Here is a 25,442-nt window from a genome sequence, read left to right on the forward strand (position 1 = left end):
AATATAACCGTTAAGTTGCCCACTGTGGAAATCCAAAGCGCCTCAATTTTTCTTGCACGAGAATGTGAGGAACTTTGTCGAAGACTTTGGCAAAGTCGGTGTATATGGAATCCAATTGCATTTTTTTTTTACTAATTGCGGCATGTAAATCACTGGCATAGCACATCGAGTTGGTCAACGTTGATCTTTTCCTAATAAAACCGTACTGTACCTTGGTGAGCAACGAAGTAGCTGCCGCACAAAACCTTTCTTACATTAGGACTTAATACTGAAGTTAAGTTGGAGTTGGAGTTAATACTGAAGTCTACATGGACCTTTTGTTGAATCAGGTGAAACGGACCCAAATCGGACTGGAAGGGAATATGAAGTTTCGGATGAATGATCTTTGGCCTCCGAGCAGCCCGGATTTGAACGAATGTAGACACATCGAGGGATTGTGTTTTAATATGTTTATCTAAATGCCTGAGTAGAAAAAAGGTTTAAAATCGTGTTTACAGCAATAGAGAGAGAGAGAGAGAGAGAGAGAGAGAGAGAGAGAGAGAGAGAGAGTATTCTTTGCATTTGGAATTGTAATGATTCTACAACTGCTTCACAATTTGCAACAACTCGCAACTTTTCTCTCTCTGAGCTCTGGTTTCTCTCATTTCAACTAAAATCTTCTCATTTTCCCACACAATTGACCACAAATTACAAACAATTTACCACGATTTGTGTGATCATTGGCGTATCTCCTTCCTTTTTCTCAGTCCCCCGATATAAATCCTCCCAGAATGTCAGCATTCTGCGGTAATCAAAATTATCAACATCTCTGTCCTAGTAATTTTGGATCTTAACAAACGACTTCAAACATTTCAAACTTTCCAAAACTAATCGGTAATTTACCTGTTAAAATTATACATGTTGTACATATGTTCCGGCGGAATGGGATAAGCTCGCGGTGGCCCTCCGTACCAGGGCATCAGATAACCGGGACCCCCTCCCCGATTGATCATATCCGGATGACCACCACGGCGCATGGCGGCCATAGAATACTGTGCTGAAATGTGTTGCGGATGCGGGGGACCATGCGGTCCTTGTGGTGGGTGATAGCCGTAACCGGGTCCGGCTGATGACCCAGGTGGCGGCTCGTAGCCACTCTCGTAGGGAGGGACCTCTCCGTAGGATCCCTGACTCGGTGGAGGTCCGTACTGATGGGGGTGGTACTGTTGTTGCGGGTGCTGCTGCATGTAATCTTCCGGATAGCCCGGGTCCGGTTCCCGATAGTATCGATTAGGTCCGCCGCTAGGGTACATGCTGCTTGTTGAATGATGCGGATGATGATACCTCTGCTGGGAGATACTCATTTCTGGTGCCACCGCAACAGAAGCAGCAGCTTGGGCGATCGATTGTGGTTGATGATGGGTGGTCTGGCGAGCTTGATCTGGATCTGGAGCACCTTGCAGTCTACCACTACTACTACCACTAGTGGCCGTTGAGGTGGTCGATGGATGTTCTTGTTGGGAATCCAGCTTGGTTGGCACACTCTTCAGGAGTTCAGCAGAGGGACTCTGTAGCAATCATTTCGATTAGGCGTGCAAACCTGCTGGAGGTTGCTGAAATCGATCCGCTAAATTGGGCACGATCGCACATACACATGTTTTTTTCGCTCTTCTATCGTTGATCCGCATTAATTAAAGCTTCTTCCCACTTATTTGGATTTAAAAAACTTGATTCGATTCACTTGGGCACTAATTTTTTCTCAGACGAGGAACTCACCAACAGAATAACTTGTTTTTACTTCTTCTCCAGTTATGAACTATGTATGTATTTTAGAGGTATACGTCAAATTTGCACGGTCAGCTATGTATCATTCACTTCTCGAATTAATTCGGTGGTGCTGATCTAAGGCAATTGGAGAGCTCTGCAAACGTCGGTCGTGAAGGTTTGTTTTAATACAGAATGGCCCAAACGGATGTTTGGCTTCGTTTTTAAGAAAGTACACCACCTGTGTTGTGTGCGATTTTTTTTTTAGTTTGGTTTCGCGCGGTTTCAAGTTCGAAAAGAGTGATGAAAGCGCCCCGGGTATCCGGTTCTGGTATAGGGGAAAAGTTCATATAACGCCCCATGTGGCTAATACGCGCCACCCTTGTTTTGAAGAATCAGAAACATTTTAAGCCTGCAAAATATTACCAATTTGTTCTAAATGCTGTGATTGGTCATGGCAAGTATGAATTTTTCCTTAAAATGCTCCTGTGTCGTGATAATTTCACAATTAAGGTTTTTCTTCATTTCGATCTAAATTTTAAAACACTTTCAATAAGGTGTCACCAAGCAGAGAAAAACGAATAAGACAATATTTTCTGACACATCGATAAAGGAGAATCTAAACTACGATTTAATGCTAAAAAATTATACCGAACTCGCTATGGTATGTTTTTTATGGATATGTTCTATCACGGCCCATGCGCTCGTTATAACGCGCCAATCGTAGTAGGCTGAAAATAGCATTAATTTTTCAAAAAGGCCAATTTTCATTGAAAATGAAAAAACAGTCTGAAACCTTATTTTGAGCCTTAATTCAGCCCAAAAAATCTACTTTTTTTTTTTAATTTTTGATTAGTCCATTTTGATTTTATTTTCATTCAAAGTGTCTGTAAGTATTGGTGTGTTTTCGGTCTTCGGCTGCTTTCGGGTGTGTTCGGCTGCTAGGCGCGTATTGAATACACGGCGGCGCGTATTTGCAACACAGTTTTGTTCTGTGGCTTTGAATAAGGTTTTTAAAAATCAAGTTTTTGAAGCAACTATAGCAATTTGAGTAATAAAAAATCATAGGCATTTGTAGAAAACAATTTTCTTCAACGATTGCACTCATTTTTAACACAATTTGTACGTGGAATACATAGAAAATCAGCGATTCGCTTAGGTGGCGCATAATAGGGCATGTTCCCCTATCAGATTTATTTATACGAATTCATATAAAATAAGGTGCTGTTTTTTAGATATTTTAGCAAGCAAAAATCGGCACCTCTGAAAATTTGACACCTTACAGAGGAAAATATCCTTTATCCCAAGCACTTTTACTGAAAAAAATGTATTTACATCTTTGGTTGTAGAACAATTTTTTTCGATAAAATACTCCTTTTTCTAATCGAATTGCCGATGATTGTATGTCAAATTTAAAAATTTTCGGATATCAAAATTTCTGTGGTCCACAAACTTTTCTTTCGGGTCCAAACAAATGTGAGATTTTTTTTCAGGCGTTCAGGTGGACAGAAATAAAATTTTAATATAAAGTGCTTTTTGGAAAACTTTCTGGCTGCAACTTTGTTGTAAATTGACAATTTCTATTTGAAGAAAATAGAAAACGTAGTTTTTATCAAGTTTTCCTCGGCCTTAGTGCAAATAAATTATGAGGAAAAAAATGTTACTTATTATTTTCTTCAAAAAGCTCAAAACGGCATTCTGCCTCATACACAGAATAACGTAGAAAACACATTTTCAAGATAGTAATTTTTACCCAATCAAAGCAATCGAATAACCTTTAATTCAACCACGGTATAAGAAAAGTTCAGATACCGGTATTTCGATAGCAACTCACTATCTTCTTCAGTAGTAAGTTGCTATCGGAATACCGGTATCTGAACTTCTTATACCGTGGTTGAATAGAAGGGACTAATTCGATTGCTTCGATTCAGTAGAATTATTCAACCAAGTAGGCTCACAACACATATTAGAGTAATTTTAATTATTAACGGTGTTGCCAGATAGCTTTAAGGTTATTTCTAGTTATATATATATATTTTTAAATTTATTGCAAAATATTCTTCATAATTTGTACATTATCGCCATAAATCAGGTTAAAAATATTTTTTTTTGGTGAATTTGAATATATTGATGCATCCAAATCGAAAACTCCATTTTTTTGTAACTTATTATGAATAAAGGTTCTTGTTCCAGATACCCCGATTTTTAGGATTTTTGAGTACCGTAAACTGGGGGAACTTTGATCAGCGGGGTAACTTTGATCAACATGTAATTTTTGCAGATAATCATCATTAACTAAGTATTAAGTTAAAATATCTGAAAACTGTTTACAGCGTTTAAAAGCCTATAAATTGAGTTACAAACAAGCTAAATTTGGTTTTTATTATGAGATTTTAAATTTTACTTGAAATGTTATTATAAAATCTTAAAATATCTGGTTTTTTGAATGCTCACAAACAAACATCTCTCCTGATCAAATTTAATCATTGAGGAACAAATGGGTTGTTTAGTGTAAAATATCAACTTTTTTCTTGGTTTAGGTTTAGTTTAAGTGTTATTTTTATGGTCGTTTGATAATAACTTTTGGATGTTGAAAAAAAAAACGGTAATTTTCCATGAAAAAGCTCGTATAGAAAAAATGACTAAAAACCTTATAAAATGATTAAGTTTGAAGAAAACAAAAACATGGGAGCAGTGCGAGGACTTAGGAAATTGGATGATGGTAAAATTTCATTTGTTTTTTAGGCAAAAAATATTTAAAAATGTTTATAATTTTTGCCCCTGAATGTATGCAGCAACATTGTTCATCTTTTGAGTATATTTGTTTTTGAAAGAAAACGTTGAAAAATTCAATTGAGTCCAAACAAGAAATTACTGTTATCGATGTTTTGAGCCTTCTTTGCTAAATGGCATCAGAACAATAAATTTGAAGATGTTGAGATACGTAAAAACCATTGTGATCAAAGTTACCCCGAAACTCGAAGTCTGGTTTTGTAACAAACATTTAATTATTACCACCAATGTCGTTTGAATAAACTGCAATCAATGATCATGTTTGATACTCCTCACCTCAGTAAGTGTTTTAAAGCTTTTAGATGTTACGAAAAAGCAACCCCTTCCAAAATATTCAAAAATGAATGAAAAAAGTGATCAAAGTTTTCCCAGTTTACGGTAACTCCTTTATAATGTGACAAATTTTCAAAGATGCCGATTTGTTTTATTTTGAAATCCAAAAAGAAATTTGTGAAAAAAATTCCAGGGGATCAAAAAATCAACATTAAAAATGGAAAACATTATCAATTTGAAAACGAAAAATATGTTTCAATTTTTGTAATTCTGCTTTCCAACACTTTTTTTCAAAATAAGAGCAATCACATCTCGGAGCAAACTTTTCTTCTAGGAAACCGATAAAGTTCGCTTAAAGGATAGATTGCAAAATTATCGCTTGAGAACGGATATACGGAACTAAAATAATAAAAATAAAATTCTCAGCAAAAGTTAGTCCATTTTACCCAAAATTTCTCGAAACCGATTATTTTTTATTCCGGGAAGGAAATTCATTTTTGAGTTTTTCCATACCCCAGGACCTTTTCAAAACTGACTCAGGACAAATTTTCAACCGCCTTGCTAGCAGCAGCTAGCCTTTTCCTAGAAATTTGCTGTTTGTCGCACTCTAAGCGTTTCCGACTGATGGAAAAGGCAAAGGAAAAAAAAGATTTCCCGGAATCACTCTTCATGTGTGTCTGGTTGAGACGAGGCAGATTTTCATCTGCCACCCAGACATTTGCTGCTGCTCCTCTGGTAGGTCTTTTTGGATGTGTTCCTTGTTTTTTTTGTTTTATTTATCGAAACTTTGTTAGGGAATTCTCATCTTTGAAGTGTGTTCTAGGAAAAAAAACAGGTTTGGAAAATACTGTAAAAATCGATTTCAAATTTTCTTGAATCATTCTGTCCAAAAAACAGAAAAAAACGATATAACTGTGATTTCCTTCCGATATTCAATTAAATGATTCTTGGTTTCCATGTTTTCCCAAAAACTTATTCAGTTCTAGTTAGAAAAAGGTGCAGCCGTGAATAACCTATCAAAAAGCTTGTGTCTTTTTCCAATTGGCTTAACCGAAAAGTTTTCCATTTGAAGAATCTATTCTTGGGCACATTAAATGATTATTGTAGAGAATTTGGGGTAAAATATACAATCTCATCACTAAAACTTTTGAGACTTGAAACTTTTGAGAACAATAACAGATACTTTATGTGAATTATAAATTCCAATCTTGAATCTGAATTCTGAATCTTTAACTGGGTTGATTCTGAAAGCCGAGAATCAACCCACTAAAAGTAAACTAAACAGTCGCCCCAAAAAGAGAATTCTGATTCTGAATTCTGAATCTGAATTCTGAATCTGAATTATGAATCTGAATTCTGAATCTGAGTTCTGAATCTGAATTCTGAATCTGAATTCTGAATCTGAATTTTGAATCTGAATTCTGAATCTGAATTCTGAATCTGAATTCTGAATCTGAATTCTGAATCTGAATTCTGAATCTGAATTCTGAATCTGAATTCTGAATCTGAATTCTGAATCTGAATTCTGAATCTGAATTCTGAATTCTGAATCTGAATCTGAATTCTGAAACTGAATTCTGAATCTGAGTTCTGAATCTGAATTCTGAATCTGAATTCTGAATCTGAATTCTGAATCTGAAATCTGAATCTGAATTCTGAATCTGAATTCTGAATTCTGAATCTGAATTCTGAATTTGAATTCTGAATTTGAAATCTGAATCTGAATTCTGAATCTGAATTCTGAATCTGAATTCTGAATCTGAATTATGAATCTGAATTCTGAATCTGAGTTCTGAATCTGAATTCTGAATCTGAATTCTGAATCTGAATTTTGAATCTGAATTCTGAATCTGAATTCTGAATCTGAATTCTGAATCTGAATTCTGAATCTGAATTCTGAATCTGAATTCTGAATCTGAATTCTGAATCTGAATTCTGAATTCTGAATCTGAATCTGAATTCTGAAACTGAATTCTGAATCTGAGTTCTGAATCTGAATTCTGAATCTGAATTCTGAATCTGAAATCTGAATCTGAATTCTGAATCTGAATTCTGAATCTGAATTCTGAATTCTGAATTCTGAATCTGAATTCTGAATTCTGAATCTGAATTCTGAATCTGAATCTGAATTCTGAATCTGAATTCTGAATCTGAATTCTGAATCTGAATTCTGAATCTGAATTCTGAATCTGAATTCTGAATCTGAATTCTGAATCTGAATTCTGAATCTGAATTCTGAATCTGAATTCTGAATCTGAATTCTGAATCTGAATTCTGAATCTGAATTCTGAATCTGAATTCTGAATCTGAATTCTGAATCTGAATTCTGAATCTGAATTCTGAATCTGAATTCTGAATCTGAATTCTGAATCTGAATTCTGAATCTGAATTCTGAATCTGAATTCTGAATCTGAATTCTGAATCTGAATTCTGAATCTGAATTCTGAATCTGAATTCTGAATCTGAATTCTGAATCTGAATTCTGAATCTGAATTCTGAATCTGAATTCTGAATCTGAATTCTGAATCTGAATTCTGAATCTGAATTCTGAATCTGAATTCTGAATCTGAATTCTGAATCTGAATTCTGAATCTGAATTCTGAATCTGAATTCTGAATTTGAATTCAGAATCTGAATTCTGAATCTGAATTCTGAATCTGAATTCTGAATCTGAATTCTGAATCTGAATTCTGAATTCTGAATCTGAATTCTGAATCTGAATTCTGAATCTGAATTCTGAATCTGAATTCTGAATCTGAATTCTGAATCTGAATTCTGAATCTGAATTCTGAATCTGAATTCTGAATCTGAATTCTGAATCTGAATTCTGAATCTGAATTCTGAATCTGAATTCTGAATCTGAATTCTGAATCTGAATTCTGAATCTGAATTCTGAATCTGAATTCTGAATCTGAATTCTGAATCTGAATTCTGAATCTGAATTCTGAATCTGAATTCTGAATCTGAATTCTGAATCTGAATTCTGAATCTGAATTCTGAATCTGAACTCTGAATCTGAATTCTGAATCTGAATTCTGAATCTGAATTCTGAATCTGAATTCTGAATCTGAATTCTGAATCTGAATTCTGAATCTGAATTCTGAATTTGAATTCTGAATCTGAATTCTGAATCTGAATTCTGAATCTGAATTCTGAATCTGAATTCTGAATCTGAATTCTGAATCTGAATTCTGAATCTGAATTCTGAATCTGAATTCTGAATCTGAATTCTGAATCTGAATTCTGAATCTGAATTCTGAATCTGAATTCTGAATCTGAATTCTGAATCTGAATTCTGAATCTGAATTCTGAATCTGAATTCTGAATCTGAATTCTGAATCTGAATTCTGAATCTGAATTCTGAATCTGAATTCTGAATCTGAATTCTGAATCTGAATCTGAATTCTGAATCTGAATTCTGAATCTGAATTCTGAATCTGAATTCTTTGTAAATTATTTTTCGGCATATCGGTGAAATGTCTGGTGTGAAATGTGAAATGGCCCGTCCGGGGTATACGTGTTCACCACATGTAGACTTTGGACCAACCAGATTTCATTGTATAGGTTAAGGTAGTGCCACCTCTATCCCGGTACTACTTCTCCTTAATAATGAAATATTGCGGGGTAAAGTGTGGTGTACGTTAATAAGTTTTCTTCGCAAAAAAATGCTCTTTCGCTCTTTTCAACATCTGTATATTTTCTTCTCATTTTCCTATCCATCTTCATCAATTTCATTTCTGATATTCTTTCTCCAAGAATATACATTTCACCGATATGCCGAAAAATAATATACAAAAAACTTAATTAACGGTGGTTAACTTATCTAAAAAGAATCTGAGTTCTGAATCTGAATTCTGAATCTGAATTCTGAATCCTGAATCTTCGAGACACTAATTGAATTTTAATTTGATATTCTCATTGTAGAGTTGATTTCAAGACCTCAACTTAAATTCCGTTTACCGGTGTCCTAATTTTAAAGTCATTTTTTTTTAATTTTCCAGAAAATAAATGATTTTTCAAACGAAATTTTTCCGAGTGCTCAATTTGCCCCCAATTTCCCCCAACAACAGCAAACTTGACTTCCTGAATAGTATTGGGGTACACAGGGAAAATCATCAAATTTCAAGCATCCAAAATGAAACTTTTCATCGGAATTCTGCCGACGGACGGAACACATTTCAAAGAACAAGGGTCTCTCGTTTTTTCTTATTTCTGCTGCCGCGCCGCTTGATATGCGAACTTCCTGGAAGGAACCTTAGGGGCCCCCAAAGATTTTCCCGCCCACGACTTGTGCTTCTGTTTTTTTTCGGTGGTTGTTGCCGAGTGCGTTTTTTCCTTAAAACATTTTTTTTTCTTCATCCGAAAGCGCTCTCATCACATCTTGTTGCTGCTTGCTCACTTTCTAGGTTTTTTCAGGCCCCCGTCGGAAGATTTTTTACCGTGAAAAATCGTTCGCCAAAATTTTTCCAAAACTGTCAATCAAAGACAGGTGCTCATTCATTGTTGTCTTCGTCCAATTTTTACCTTTCTAACACTTGTGTTTTTATCGCTCTTCTTTGAAAACCAAAACATCTCGGGAATAGTAATCGGCACAGATGATTGGGAGATGAGCCCACCCCAAGCAGAGGAAAAAATATTTAAGAGCAAACGGGCGCGAGAGGATTTTTCGGTTGTCGAAGTTTCTTTTTTATTTGCCAACAGCATTCAATAACACAGACGCGAGACCAAAACGACGACGACAACGACGATACGTAATCTATCTAGGTGCTGTTTTTCGTTGTTTTTTACGAGCTTATCACCAGCTTCGGTTCAGATTTTGAGCGCACGATTCACCCGTTTATACATATATTTTTTTGATTTTTTTGGTATTTTCAACATCATGGCACTTCGTCATTTTCGCTCAACTCAACTGAGCAGAACACGTAAACATCTTCCTGATGTGGTTCGCGATTTCGTGAGTTCGTTTGTTCGAGGTTCAGAATTTAGGCAAGTTTTTCAGTGGTGGGGCACTTTTGACGTGTTTTGGCACGCACTTAACATAATACATCAGCTGAATCGATTCCGGTACCGATTGACAGGTGGTTGATTGGCGAGATTTTGTTTCATAAGCTTTGTGGAATCCTTCTGGGTTGCATTCTCCATGCTCTGATCCGGGCACATTGTGGTAGGTTCAACAAGTGGTCTTTCCCAGTCTTCCTTTACCCACCCACACACTCCGAATTCACTGGTCCTCAGCAGCAGAATTCATCTGTCAAGTTTAGGGAGGAACTCAGTGCGTACTAGACCATTTCTGGCTTCAGTAGAACCTTCAGGCGAACGTACTCGATCAAAACGCCTCACTTAAACGATCACCAGGCGTCTCCACGAAACTTTCCACCAAAAAAAGTAGCTAACAAGCCGATTAAAAAGCTTCACAAATTGGCCTTACCAACTAATGATGAAACCGTTTCCAAGAATTGTATCAAAAAATCTTCTATACTCTCTGCTACACAAGGACGGAATCTGTATAGGGATCAAACCGACGAAGACCGACGACCGAAGACGGTTAACTTCGTACGAGCGCGACGACAGCCCAACTTGATCTGGCCCGATGAAGACGTGTCGGGGATGGAAAGCCGATATTATTCGGCAAAATAAAGTAGAAGAAAAAAATCGTGCTGCTGAGTAGAGGTATGAAAAACAACTCACACCAGTTAACGTATTAACACAGGAGAGAAAACACTCCACTTGACACAACAGCAGCAGAAAACAGCTCAACTTTCGGAGAGCAGCGGAGGTTCTGATGACCAAAACATAAAAAACACAACAAATTTACAACAACTAAGTTGCTAAAATCATACACAGCAGCACAGCAGAACAGCAGAGTGCGTTATCACACTTCGGTTTTCGCGGTCCCGACGACGACGACGACGCCGACGATCAGACGAAAACGAAGGAGAGCCTTTAGCTGAGTGCTTGCCAGCCTGCCACCCCCTCGACGACGGGGGAGCAGAGCCGGATCCCGAGCAACACCCCAGCTGAGCAGACAATTGGGTCGAAGGGGGGTTGGGAGCAACAACAACAATGTTGTTGGATTGGCGGTCTCGTTGTTGTTGGGAGGAGAATGAACAACTTTGTTGCGAGTGCGACTAGGTTGCTACTAAATAGAGTGAGAGCCCCCCGGAAAAAAATGACTGGCTGGGTGCTCTAGTATCAGTGGAGCTGCTGCTGCTGCTGCTGATAGTATACATACTTAAGATGTAGGTACATGTGTATGTTGTAGGTGCTGTGGTTTTGGCACTAGTTCGCTACTAATTTGGGGATGCTCAAGTTGAATGGGCAGCCTCTTCCGACTGACCGTGGCTAGGTTTGATGAACTTTGGTTTTGGTGCGAAGGAATGTTGACAGAGTAAGCTTGATATCATATCTAGGAATTATGGAAAAAATAAAAGCTATTTGCATCTTTAATATAAAAGCGTATTTGGATTTTAAGTGGCTGAGATGAGATCAAAAAATTGTACAGTCGTTTAATTGCAAAACGGTTGTTTAGAATATATGTAGCATTTGGCAGCTGTCATTGCAATCTAAAAATCGTAATGATCTTTTCTTTTATTGATTATCTCCATAAAAAAGACGCCCAGGACCAAAATCTGTTCAAAGCTGACAAACGCGGCATCCATTTATCATACACCTAAAAGACACCAGTCAGCATTTGGTCATGTATTGAGATATCCAGTTGGATGTGATTGATCAGAAAGTGTAGAGCAACGACAAGTTTGAGCTCGTTAAATCCATGTTTGACGCCATAGAAGAAGATGGGTCCCAATCCTTACAGCAAACTACCCATTGTGTAATTTTCATACATAAATCTCCTTGGTATCACATTCTTAAATTTTTTATAGAATTTTAGAAATTTTTCACAGTTTTTTCAAACGAGAAGTATTGATCTAAGTCAGTGGTTTTCAAAGTGGTCTCTACAGACCCCTGGTGGCGTTGAGAACTTTCAGGGGGCGGTGAGCAAAATTTTGAAATTTTGGGGACGTTGGAGTCCCCGTAAATTCACATTTTCATAAATCACTGAACATTGTAGATTTTAAATAACAACGAGTAAGTTCGATGCAAAACAATGAAATTACGTTACAGAGCCAAGTTTAGGACTAAAATATTTAAAATTTCACAGAACTGCAAAAGAGACCCCCCCTCCATGACGATTTTTTCCTAGTTAAATTTTCACCGTAGTATATGAAAATAATCTTAAATAAGTGTTAACAAGCAAGTCAACAATTATGCTCGTCTCCGGCAGAATTTAATCTTAAATCACCCTTGGCATGAGACATTTCATTCTACGACACTTCATGACGTTCACGATTTGAAACTAATTTTTCATTGTAAATTTCGATTTGTAATTCAATTAACCTTTTGTATTGAAAATCTTAACTTGACATACTAAATCAGTCGTTCGAAAGTAAAGGCTTTTGTTTCTTTTTTTTACAAAGTTTTCCATATCAGAGTTCCAAATACGCTTAACCAGACCACGAGCAGTAAGAACAAGATCCATACTATTGTGAGCATAAGGTAGCAAACCGTGTTGAGTCAATTTCAGTGCAGTCGTTGATTTGAAGATTGATTTAAAAAAAATCAACAACCCTTAGAAATTAAGTCTGAATGGTCTTGTTGAATTCAATGCCCGAAAAAAGCGTGCTGTAACAGATTCAGGTTGTGATTTTCCGGCTTTTGAAGATCGTTGTTTGGTATGTTTTGTTCCTGTTTCCATATTTAAACCCTCCTGTTATATTTTCTTAAATCTGAGTTAGATTGAGATAAAAAATTTCGATATTTTCCACCTTGCTGGAGAATGTCGACCAAATTTGTTTATTAAAGCTCGAAAAACTCAAATGATTCCAATAAAATACAAATAAAAATGTGAATCACTATCCGATTCTGCAGCTTTGACACTGTCACAAATTTTCCGCAAATTTTAAAACTTGGAAAAAATCAGAGAAAAAAAAATCGTTTTCAGAGCCTTTGTGAAGCATTTTGAGAAGATGAACTGAGAATAATAAACCGCTAACAAGTCTAATTTTACTAGAGAATTTCAGGGATTAGTTTTGCTTTTGAGTTCTTCATATGGAGTTCACTAAATCTCGTTAGAAGAACTTCAATAATTTCTGAAATACAAAGCTTTTCAAAACAGAATGCTCAATTATACAATAAATCTATGGAACACAAATATTTTTTGTTGTTTCGATTATAGTCGTTTTACCATCTTTGCGGCATTCGCGACTTTATCAACGTTGCAGATGGCGGATAGTTATTGAAAAACTCATCCGGTACAACTGCGTTCGATGTTTACTCTTGGGCTCGAACTCACGGACATAGGCTCAGGAAGCAACTGACTTGCCAACTGAGCTATATCACAAGCCCCTCGAACACAAATGATAATAGGATTTTGCTACACACACAAACAAGAGGTCTGTTGGGCAAACATTAGAGATTTTAATATGTAATAAAAGGAAAATTCAACTAAAATTTCATGTTTTCCTGAAATGGACGCGCCTTTTCTCTAATGAAGCACTATTAAATAAGTATATTTGAGCTTGGCATTCGAATTGCTTCTCAGGCTTCCACGGCCGATGGTTCGTCGAAGGAAGGCATCTAACCTTCAGAGACCTACAAAGGTTGGCAATCCACTCAGCTTGCAATAGTCTCTTCAGATTAACCCCAGATGCTTTCCCTCTGAAATATATAATTATTTATACAATGAAACACATCTTACCTGTCGGCAACTTATGGGATTCGAAGCCAAAAGTTTTTCTTACCGATATCGGGAATCGAACCCAGTACGTCTGGGTTACCAGACTCGCGCCAGCCTATCGACTAGACCACATCAGCGCTCAAACAAGTATATTTTGAATCATCTGCTTAAAACTGTAGATGATAATGTGGATATTTGATTGAATATCAATGAATGAAGAAACCATCAGGCAAAATAAAAAACACACCAACCTTCCTGTAAAGGCACAAACAACGGTTCCTTCGAAACTTTTGCTGACGGATTCTGGTCTATTTCATGTAGTTTTAAACCAAGACGATAGAGGTAAGAGCAAGTTCACTGGTGTTGGGAAAAAGTGGTAGGAATTTTGACACTTGTGGCACATATTGAAAACTTTACCATGCAAAAACATTTTCAAGATTCTTCGGCGTTCCATTTTTTTACAACACGTGTTCTATTTTCGCATGATGTGATGCAAAAATAGCTCGATTTCTATCACATACGGCTGAAATAGAAGCAGTATAAAAAATACAACGCCCAAAGATCTTGAAAACATTTTTGCATGGTAAAATTTTCAAATTTTTTTACAAGTGTCGAAATTTCTAAAACGTTTTTCCAACACCAGTTATTTTGCTCTTAAAGGTGATCATCAGGAAAAATTTAAAAATAATGTTGTAATTTTGTTATAAGTAAATTTTTCCGGCGTTATCAGTCAATTATAACAGATTCAAATGCTGCAAACAATAATTGTATGCATAGTGGGGTGCGTAGAATTACAACTTTTTTCGATACTCAAAACCCCTGTGGCCTGAACTAACAACAGAATTTATGCAGAATTTTATGATGAGATTAAGGTACCGGGGTTTGTTTTGAAAAGATTGTCATTTTTTATGTTTTTTTCTTCATTTTTTTTAAATCTCGGGCCCAGGCGATACGAATGATGTTCCAATATATGCAGCCTACTGAAAAATTCCTAAACAGGGTGTTCATTTATTCATCAAAATAATCTAGAAACACTGCTATACGAATTGACGAAATGGGCTGTAGCCAAAAATTCAGTAGGTATGGAAAAGGTGACTTTTTTGTTCAAAAAATCCTACTGTTGCACTAAAATCAAGTTTTTAAAGCTGCATCTTAGTACTGAAGATTCAAAGAACAACTTTGCCAAAGACTGTGGACCTCTAAGATGCGTAATTCAGAAGTTATGAAAATTGCAAAATTCAATAATTGAATTTCATTTTTTCTCGTCTTTTCAAATGGCACTCCTGCATTGAGCCATTTTACGTTGGAAACTAGCTGGCGTGTTTTACAATATGCAGAAGTGTTTTGGTGTCGTTGGTTGGTTGATTCGATTGTCGTGAAAGTTGGTATAATGAATTTTTGGAGCCGGAAATTGTTTCTGATAAGTTACAAACTCCTCTCACGTAAAAAAGGGGGTCCCATATAAAATCTAAGTAAAATATGACACAAGTCGATCATTTTCCACGTGATTTATTTTGAATTTTCACAGCCTTTTCATGCATTGTATAAAAAGACCCCTTCCGCTACATAAAAGGGACGCTTTCATAGCAAACTGACGCAGAATATGTCACAAATTGCATGTTTATCAACTTTGATATAGATCACGTGAAAAAAAAAATAGATTTTTTTCATATTTTACGTCGATTTTATATGGGACCTCCTTTTCCGAAGTGGGACGGGTTTGTTACTTATCAGGAACAATTTCCGGCTCCAAAAGCCTGTAATACCAACTTCCACGGCAATCGAACCAACCAATGACACATTTTTAATTGGATTGACATCAGGTGACTGAGCCGGCTAATCTCGAATCACGACATTTAGGGTGTGGACACAAAAAAACTGCTTCAATCACGATGCGTACAGGGTTCTCATTTGGAAAAAAGCTGAAAACGTATTGAAAACAGTATTCAGCTGATTCATTTTCACGAAGCATGAAGGGCAATGCTGCCCTCTGTGAGAGAAAAAACACACACTATTAAACAACTGATCACACTGATCCTTTTTTGTCTAATTTTGCCACCTGCCGTCGGTATTACGAACCTTGCTAAATTTGATAAAAAAATTCTCTATAGGAAAAATTTACCTGTTTAGCCCGATTGTATCGTTGAAATTGCCTATTTTTCTTTGAAAATTGGGTGGCACTTTCCAACTGGGATAGCATTTCATCAAAAGCGATCTATGCGCACTCTGATATCGATATTGCATACTGCTGCAAAAATGATCCAACTAACGGAATTGAGTGTTCAGTCTCAGTGATTATACTTTCGCAAGTATTTCTATATTTTATCTTGCTAACAAGCTTGGTAGCAGATTTTGTTAATCAGTTGTAATAACACCTTTATAAAAAAATAATGTCACGGAAAACCAAATGAACTTTACAAATAATATTAGGCCGGAACAAATTTCAAATCCTTCTTTTGTCACTCAGAGTTGGAACATCGCGAGGGGGGGGACAATAAAAAATAATGCGAAAAACAAATAAATTGGAATAAATTGCACAAAATCTCGGATGCAAAAAATTGCATGCTATATCATTGCACAAAACCTATAAAATAATGAAATTTTTTATTGAAAAATTCAATTAAATCAAGAATACACATGGTGAAATTACTTCCATCTTCCAAAATTTCTTTTTTGGTCTTGTAATCTATCGGATACTTGAATTTTTCATCAAAATTTCCACGGAATACTAAAAACTTTATTTATTTCCCCCTTCGGGTTTTTTGGAATTTTCGAAGGGGGGGGGAGACAAAAGAATAAATTGATATTTGTTCCAGCCTTATTGATTATTTTGAATCTGCATAATTTCTAAAGGCCCCTTTTTTATTATAGTTTGGTAGGATCCAGCCAATTTTCGATGTGTTTGTAAAAATGTTTAAAAGATAAAAAAAGGAAGTTATTTTGAAATTCGATTTAAGTATTCACATAATCAATGTTGATCTAGAACAATCTTAGATACAGATGTGTTGACACTTGACAAACTCAAGTCAAGATTTTAGTCAATATCTTGACTTGGCTAGATGTTGTCAACAGCATGCAGAGTATGTTAAGTTTATTGAAAAAAAGGTTTGATTCCAAAAATTGTTATGTAGAAACAAACTTCTTTTTCATTTGAACCAATATAAGCCTTTGAACAAGCTAAATTGTTTCCAATTTGAATGCATACATCTGATTGAAATGATCATTAAAATTTTAAATTTTCGCCTCGAGCAACACCGACGTCATAACTGTATGGACCAGCTCAATTTCTTCAAGCGAGTCCATGGTACCATAACAAGTGATAAGACAAGTTATTTTTAACAGATTCACATACACATTAGATTTTAGTCGCAACAAAATGTTTTCCGGGAAGGCTGTGATTATTCTGAAAAAGTCCTTGAAAAGAAATCAGCTTCAGGGAAAACCCAACGTAAAAAAGATTACGTAAAATCGAAAGGTTAGATGGTATTAAAACTAAATCATAAATTTGCTCATCCGCTAAGTAAGAGCACTGATATGGCAAATAGAAAAAAAAACTTTCAAATCTCCCGACAAGTTCAATGGTCCTTGAAGCTTTAGGCACTAAATTTGCACTAAATGACATTGTGGTTCATCTTTGCCTCTTTACGCTCAAATTTAGAAACTGATAACTAACCGATGCAAGAAAAACAACATTTACGCAAAAACGGACAAAATAAACGAATATTTTGACGAAACGACTTATCTCATTGATGTATTTTTTTTCTTTCTTTTGTTTTTGAAGTTGCCGAATGAGATTTCGGGAATGACTGACTAAACAGCGTGGTCGACCTCGGTAAACATTTGGGCTATAAAACAAATCATTCATTAATTCATTCATACGTTGAAACGGAGTGATTAGAAGGTTGATTAAAGCTGCTTAATGCGGGAAGAGTTTGTAAATTGTTGAGTAAAATAGTTTTTTCAAAGGTGCTGAAGTATTGAAAAGTATATGAACTTATATAGGATAACGGAAAAAACTTTGTTTAGGGTCATCAAATTATTTTTATTATAAAAATATTTGAACTCATTGAAGAGAAGAAATGTTTTCGCCAATCGGTAGTCTCCAAAAGCAGTTTTGCATTGCATAGAATAAATGACAATATTCTGACCTTAATTCAAAAAATGAATAAGTAAGTGGATTTTACTAAGCCTAAAATCGTAGTTTTTTTTTCATTAAACCGCAGAGTAAAAACGGAGAATGCCATAAATTAAGGTTTTTAACTACATTAGACTGATTTGATATGGGGTCATCCTAGAATTTCTCAAACCCTGGGGCCTTAAGAGCTTCGTTTTGGTTCAAAACTCATCCGTGATTTTTTGCAGAATTTTTAAATAACGTTTACATGAGTAAATTTGAACTTTTAGGTTTCCATGGAAAAATATATTGTATTGAAAAATCAACATAATTTTTGTTACTTCTGTGGAACAGAGCCCGGATATTTTTTGTGTCAATTTTCCGCTTCACAACTTTATCAAAGACTGTAAACATGTATCGTATTAGGTCCTTCAGTTCCTTGTTAAGCACAAGCAGTGATTTCGATTGAATTTATTTTGTATCAATGCCAAAAGACATGCCCCCATTCAACTTCTTATAACCTTTTTGCCTAATAAGATACGAAGTCTTGGACAAAGTTGTTCGGCGAAAAATTTCCTTTAAAGCATTTGTTAATTTGCACCGAAATCAAAAGCAGGCTCGGTTCGACAGAAGAAACAATAGTGGTGTTGATTTTTTAGTACAAAATATTAAATTTTTCCATACGAACCTAAAATTTCAAATTTACTCATGTAAACGTTACTTAACAATTCTACAAAAATCATGGATGAGTTTTGAACCAAAACGAAGGTTTTTAGAGCCCAGGATTTGAAAAATTCAAATGACCCAAAATCGTTTCAGCCTTTAACCACATATAATGATTTCAGATCCTTAAAGTTTAAATGATTTAACATGGTTTATGAAGGTTGTTTATGGAAAAGTTGATGTTTATAAGGCATCTATGGTTTGTTCTACTTTTCCCTCATATAAAACCACAGTGACTTAGTTCAGTCTTTTTTGTTTCAAACAGATCAACTCAAAGTAGGTAATTAATCACCTCACGTGTCAGCCGTGCGTGTCAGTCTCTTTGAAGTTGCAATTAGTCCGGACAAAACAGAAAGTAAGCGCCGTTGAATAAATCAGTCGTCATAAATTTTTGATGCGATAATGCGATTTTGAGCATCTCTATCTGGGTAGTAGGTATCGGCACAATCGCTCGAGCCGGTTATTTAGTTACATGGAGGCTTACAATGTGCTACAATGTAAGGAAACGATGTGAATCGAGGCAAAAAAGCTGTGTGTTTTGTGGGCGTTCGGGTGATTCGTGAGTGAGAGCTCTCTTAGTAGTAGGTAGGTATCGTTTGGTACCGATTGAGTACCTCCATCAGTGTATGATTGACTAGACTGCTGCTGCTCCATTTCCGAGAGCAGACCGAAGGGGGTTGATTGCAATTCGCCGGATACCTACTGTTGTAAGAAGGTGACTTCCTTGCGTGCTGATTTTTTTTAACATTTTTTTCGAGATGTTTCGTTTCGCCCAACCGACAGATTACATTGTTGCACATTCGTCATAATAAGAAAAACATTTTTTGACTAAATAATTTCGTCTTCTACGGATTATCTTATTCATAATACATGCATGGTTGTTAGGAAATTATATAATTGGATATGTGTAGGTACAAATAGCTGCAAACCAGGCGTCGTCGTCGCGCGAAAAGTCAACAATAATCACGGCGACCTCGGACAATTTTCCACTCACACGCCGCGTCGCGCCATCTCGGCACTTTCTCTCATTTCCCCGGGATTTCTTCCTCCTATTCTCACTGCATTTTGCTTTGCCCTAAACAGGCAATACCTACTTCTACTATTTCTCTAGCCTTTAGGGGAAAGGTTTCCTAAATGGGCCTATCGGGTTAAATGACCCTACGGCTGTTTGATGAAATGGCTGACTTGACAGCTTATCTGACCAATGCATTTTGAGGGTGATACGCTTAGAACATAAGGCATGAAAGAATTTTATGAATTTACAAACTCAAAAAAATTAAAAAAATCATACAAGGTTTTGATACATTTTGATGTAATATTTCGACTTTTAAAAATTATACGTAAAGAAGCTTTAAACAAAAACTAGGATGGTTTTTGTTTCTTACTCAAATGAACTTAAGAAATTAAACATATTTCAGCTTTTGAGGAGGTTAAATAATGATTATATAGTGGAATAATAGAGTGTTTTTGTATGCCCTCATCATGTTTTTAAAATGCCTCCATCCTAAAATAACAGGTTAAATAGAATAAATAAGTGATTTTTATCATTGAACCTTCAAATCTAAGCTCTGAATAACATCTAAAGAGAGAATTGAAGATCTTAAAACAGATTTGATAAAGTGTTTCTCATGGATGAACTGCCTTCATAGTATGGCAACCCTAACTTTTGTTTTATTCCATAAAATTATAATATACATAGATTTTCATAAAACTTCTACTTTGTCGTACGGAAATTATTACTTTCTTGCAGTTTCAATGAAATTATACGGATATATTGCCCAAAAAACAGAAATTTTATTCAAAACATAAATAGGCGCATTTAGCCCGCACGGTTTGAGGTTCGGCGTTTTAGACAACATTTATAATAAAATCGTTTTCTTGGTAACAGAAGAAAATTTTAACATAAAAATTACTCCAATGTATAGAAAACAGATGCCTTCACACGTGTATATAGTTTTTGTACACAAATTCGATGTAATATTTGATTAAATCAGTGTTCTGCTTAATAGGCGCATATAGCCCGCTCCTCCCCTACATAGCGTGAGAAAACGGATCCTGACAGGGTTTTGAATTTTATAGTGTGCTGCGTTTGTTTTTGGGGCTTTACTTAATTTAATCTTTCCCATAAAATATGTTTAACTCAACTCTTTTTGGTTGAGTTTTTGGGGAAGAGATTATCTGAATTAAAAAAAAAATGCTCTTGTCATATGAACTCTAGAGATCTGATTATTGTTTCAAATCTGTGAAAAATATAGCTTTTAAAACATTTTGCAACATCGATAATCATTTATCTACAAAGCAGGCCTAGGCGAAGGACCCGTTCATAGGCAGGATAGCTAGGTTCATAGGTATACTACTCCGTTGCTTGCATATGTATTAGTAGGCCAACCAAAAAATAGTTCCATAGATATGTATGGCAATTTTTTAAAATATTAGTATTCCAGAAAAACTATTGATTATAAAATTCTACAAAAAATATTAAAATGTTCACCAAAGTATTTACAACGCATTAAGCTCTTGTGCGTATGGAATACGTATTTTTAGCGTAGATTTCTTATGGAGTTAAGAAAATCGATTTTTGCTAAATTTCTCTTAACTGATTTTTTTTACATTTTGTACTATCTTCTATTATATAAAGATGAGTTGGACTACCTTATACAAATCCACACCGCTTAACCGATCAGCTTGAAATTTAGTACAGAGATGTAGCTGGACCAAGGGTAAGGTTTTAGTACTAGTTCTGAGCTCCTCCCACCTAAGAAAAGGGACCCTCCCATACAACTTTCGTTTTTATTACCACGAACCAAAAGTCATGGCATCCATTTTGTTAACCGATTTTCGTTTCCTTTGGCGGGATTGTTTTCACCATCACCATGAGTCGGTCATTAGAAGCAACCATCCAGAGTTCACGTTCACTGGATAGCAAATCAAAGCTTGCTGAGCATTAAAAATATGAAAGTGGTAATTTTGGCGGGTGTTTTTTCCTTCTTTTGTTCAAAGCACGTGGTACCGGTACGAAATTATAATATATTCTAGCCTGTTAGTAATATATTGACTAGAATTTTAGTGGTTTTCAATGCTCAGGGGTGCTTTGAGAGTCTATAAGAATAAACAATGAACTGAAAGTGAACAGTGAATTGACTTCTTCAGATTTATTACTATTTGCACTGAGTGCTGAAAAACTATTGATAAGATTTTCATAAATTCCAGCTTTTAAGAAAAAACTATTTCCATATATTTAGAATCCCTTATAAAGGAAAAAAGAGTAATAAGATTCAGAATTATAAGTTGAAGGCTTCGATTTCAACACTTTGATAGCCGCCGGGGAATTGAAACGAGGAATTAGAAAATTGATAAGATATTTGGATCTGAGATTTTTAGTTTCAACTTCATTGGCCAATTTATAATTTTTTAATTTTTTTTTGGTCATCAATGTGTTCAATTCTACCCTCCAATTTTGAGAAAACTTATTGTAGAACCTTTAAGTACTGCGAATTCAATCAAATTTTATCTAAAAGTTTTAACATTGATCAATCTTCAAAATAATTAATGGGATAATTGTGTCCAAGAATAGAAACATTTAAATAAAACTCAAATAAAACTTTTTTCATAGCATGTAATGGTAACTAATGATTTGTTCGATAACTTCAAAAAACTATCAGTGTTTCAACATTTAATAACAAGTACTCATTAATCAGTGTGAAATTAGAAAGCGAAAAAGCAAACATTCAATTGAAAACATGAAAAGTAAGTTTTACAAATGGTTCAACAAGATCCGGAAGTCTTTTCAGAAATTTCAAAGTAAATAAAACTTGAATATACCATATTGTACACGGCATCTTGAATAGTAAAATGATCTCCGAAGAGATTTTTATAAGATGGGGGATGGGAAAAAAAACAATTTTATCATTTGACGATAAAAAATATAAGACGAAATCTATTCAAGCTTTCTAAAAATGGAGGGTGAAAAAAAATGTTTTTCGCTATACGATGAATAAGCATCCAAAGGAAATTATTTCTTCTTCTTCTTCTTCTTCTTCTTCTTCTTCTTCTTCTTCTTCTTCTTCTTCTTCTTCTTTTTTTTACCAACATAGCCAAAACGTGTAAGCATCCTGGAAAATGAAAAGACTTGCATCCTTCATTTTTCTTTTCAACGTTATCTCTGTTACATAAAACATGCATTGCAGAGATAACTACGGCCAGGCCAACCATGTGGTAATTACCGCAAAAGATTCTGGAGCAAGGGGAGGAATAAAGCGTGGAGTTCCCTACCAAACGCTTCATATGGATTACTTAAATACCTACAGCATAATTTGAAAATAGCTACAATAATCTAATGACAATGTGTATTAGGAAAATAACGTTTAATATAATAGAAAAGGTTTGATCTCACCAAATAAGTCTTGGAAGTTTTCGACTAGTCCTCCTCTAGTCCGGAGAAGCTGACTTTAAATTTCTTCCGAACTCCCCCAACCAGAATTCAGCATGCCGAAACAAAGTACGAATCACTCCGGGAACAACCACCAGTCACTTAATCTATCATTTTCCACTGTTTAACTTTAAAATTTCTAATTTTATTGTAATTTAATTTAAAAAATTTATGGATGAAAACAAAAACACGTGCGATGCCCAAAAATCATGGCTTACTCCTCGCATTCAAATGAGATTATTTTGAAAATCTATTAATTAAAATCTCATAACTATACTTTTTTCGATTTTATGAAAACGATAAACACAATGAATAATCTCAATAAAAACTTTGAAAAGAATAACAAATGTCTTATATACATAGATGAATATAAAGCTTCAAAAATTATGAATAGTCAAACGACTCATTTTGATTTATATTTTATGTGAAAAGGCCGGTTTAAATCAGCTAGTTTAAAATAAAAAAGCATTCATTACAAGTAGTAACAAGTCATATTTTTAAAACTCCTTTCGAAAAAATTCGAATATTTTGCTGAAATACTGCTAAATTGCCAAAGAAAAACTGACCCGTAGTCAAAATATTGAAAGCTTTTGAACATAAATCTTACTAATTGCTACACAAGTAATTTTAAAGAATGACTGATCACTTATTTGAACAATAAGACTCCTTAAATTTTCCATAAATTGAAATTTTGTATCAAATCCAATACATATCGTACGAAATTTTTGACCCTGCGTTTACACTGCTCTGTCGATTGAGGTTAAGCGCAATGTTATACCTATTGATCTACCTATCTTGGTCCATAGGAGGTGGGTTTCGAAATTCAAATTTAGCTAAAAATAATAACAAAACCAAAAAGACACATTAAATAAGGAAATGGATTTCTAATAATATTTTCTAATTCATAATTATGCTTGCTGCTTATGATACATACACAGCCAGATCTTGTCAGCATCCCGGTGAGTAGTAAAAGTACATTTACTACTCATCTTAACTTGGCCGGGCCCACTGTGCAGTATTGGACGCAGAGACAACTGGAACACAGGGAGGAAGAAACGTGGACAACAGTACCATACGTTTCCATGGCTATAACTAGGATTCTAACGTTGGGAGCACATATGCTAAATTTCCTGTGCTCCTTGATGGTGGTCCGAGGAATTCGTCCTTCTGGGGATGGAAATGATTTTTTTCTGCACCGAAATCCAAAACCCTATGTACGAGTAATAAACTGCCAATTGTTTTTATTTTTGTAACTTGAACCATTATGTAAAAATTTTCGATTTCAGTTTATTATTGACGTTAGTTATTGTATATTTTAAAATTTGAGAGTTCCGGATTTCAATGCACTATCATTTCTGGTCTTTGACCTTGGATATAGCGCCTTTGCTCGCTCTTGAAAAGAAATATTAGAAGAACAAAAAACATAGTTAAGTGTCAACACCCTCCTCCCCCCTCCCTCACACCCCACCATAACTTTATGGCACCGTAAACACGAACAAGCATGCAACAACATGACGTATTTTAAGATTGTGTCACAGGAGAAAAAATGTGCCCTCACCTTTCCACTGTGCTAGACATCATCTGTGTCAATGGTTCAGAATGAGAAAAAAAACAACCCCAGCCCGGCCTCTCAATAGTAAAGGTCAATGTAAAAACTCTACAGAATTAAGATATATAAAGAATATACTTAGCTTTTATGTCGTTTCATTATACTTCCCACGGTAAATCTCAGGAAATATAATCGAAGCAATCCGAGTGAAAATATCATCTGGGTTTGTGGCCAACTCGACATCATCAATTAGCACAGCCGAAACAGCAAACGAGTTCTTCCCTCTTCTACACTTTCTTTCTGTTAGCTTAACTGATTTAGTCAATATTTCTTCCTTTTTTCGCATTCCTCAAGCTCTAAGAATTCAACCGTCACCATCATTTTCCTTCCCCTCTCACTTCCACACAGTGCACAGTGCAATCAAAAAACGCCATTTATCTTTTTCTGTCCCCTGCTCACATTCGTCCATTTCACCCATATCATAACGCTCATTTCGAAACTTCTTTACTTTCAAAGCACATCCTAACCGAGTTCGGAACTTCACGCGTCCGTTCGACGATTCAACAGGATAAAGTGTGTGCTTCAGCTTGAACCCGAAACCAAAATTAGCACAAGTGAAGGTTCAAGAAGTGATGAACAGCTTTCCAGTTCAACGAATTGCAGCGGTCATTTTTCTCACATCCCGTTCCAAATTTTCCTTTTTTGAAATTTATCTTATTTGGGATAACTTTTTTGCCAAATTCCACTGCCCCCGAAAAGCACTTCGTTTAACTCGCGGTACCTCGAAAACACTGTATGAAACGCATTTTCTTTCTTGTGTTAACGCACAACAGCAGCCGAAACTAGAAACTGGGCCCGTATTTATTGTAAATGTATCGATGATCTAGAATTCCACACTTCTATTTCGTCACTTCAGACACCACTACTTTTCTATGGATACTCCATTTTAACACATTTGAAATTTATTCAACGAAATACTTCGCCATATTTTCTCTATGATAGGTATTGACAACGGAAAAATCGAACGCGACGACCTAATAATATTTTCTAATTCATAATTATCACACAAACTCAAAAAAATAAT

At 35.4% G+C, this 25,442-nt stretch overlaps 1 protein-coding gene across 1 annotated transcript; it reads right to left on the reverse strand.

The window, feature by feature from the left end:
- Nucleotides 1-878: 878 nt before the first annotated feature.
- LOC129752211 (splicing factor, proline- and glutamine-rich-like) lies at nt 879-10,434 on the reverse strand. Its single transcript, XM_055747999.1, has 2 exons — nt 10,238-10,434; nt 879-1,984 (listed from the first exon to the last, which is right to left on the reverse strand). The coding sequence occupies exon 2, from the start codon at nt 1,341-1,343 to the stop codon at nt 879-881; it is 465 nt and encodes a 154-aa protein (XP_055603974.1). The 5' UTR covers nt 1,344-1,984; nt 10,238-10,434.
- Between the last annotated feature and the right edge of the window lie 15,008 nt (nt 10,435-25,442).

The sequence above is a fragment of the Uranotaenia lowii genome, chromosome 3 (genome assembly GCF_029784155.1).
Source record: "Uranotaenia lowii strain MFRU-FL chromosome 3, ASM2978415v1, whole genome shotgun sequence".
Taxonomy (NCBI): Eukaryota; Metazoa; Arthropoda; class Insecta; order Diptera; family Culicidae; genus Uranotaenia; species Uranotaenia lowii.

Coding starts and splice junctions, on each gene's coding strand:
- LOC129752211 (XM_055747999.1), bottom strand. CDS start 1,343: ATGAGTATCTCCCAGCAGAGGTATCATCATCCGCATCATTCAACAAGC.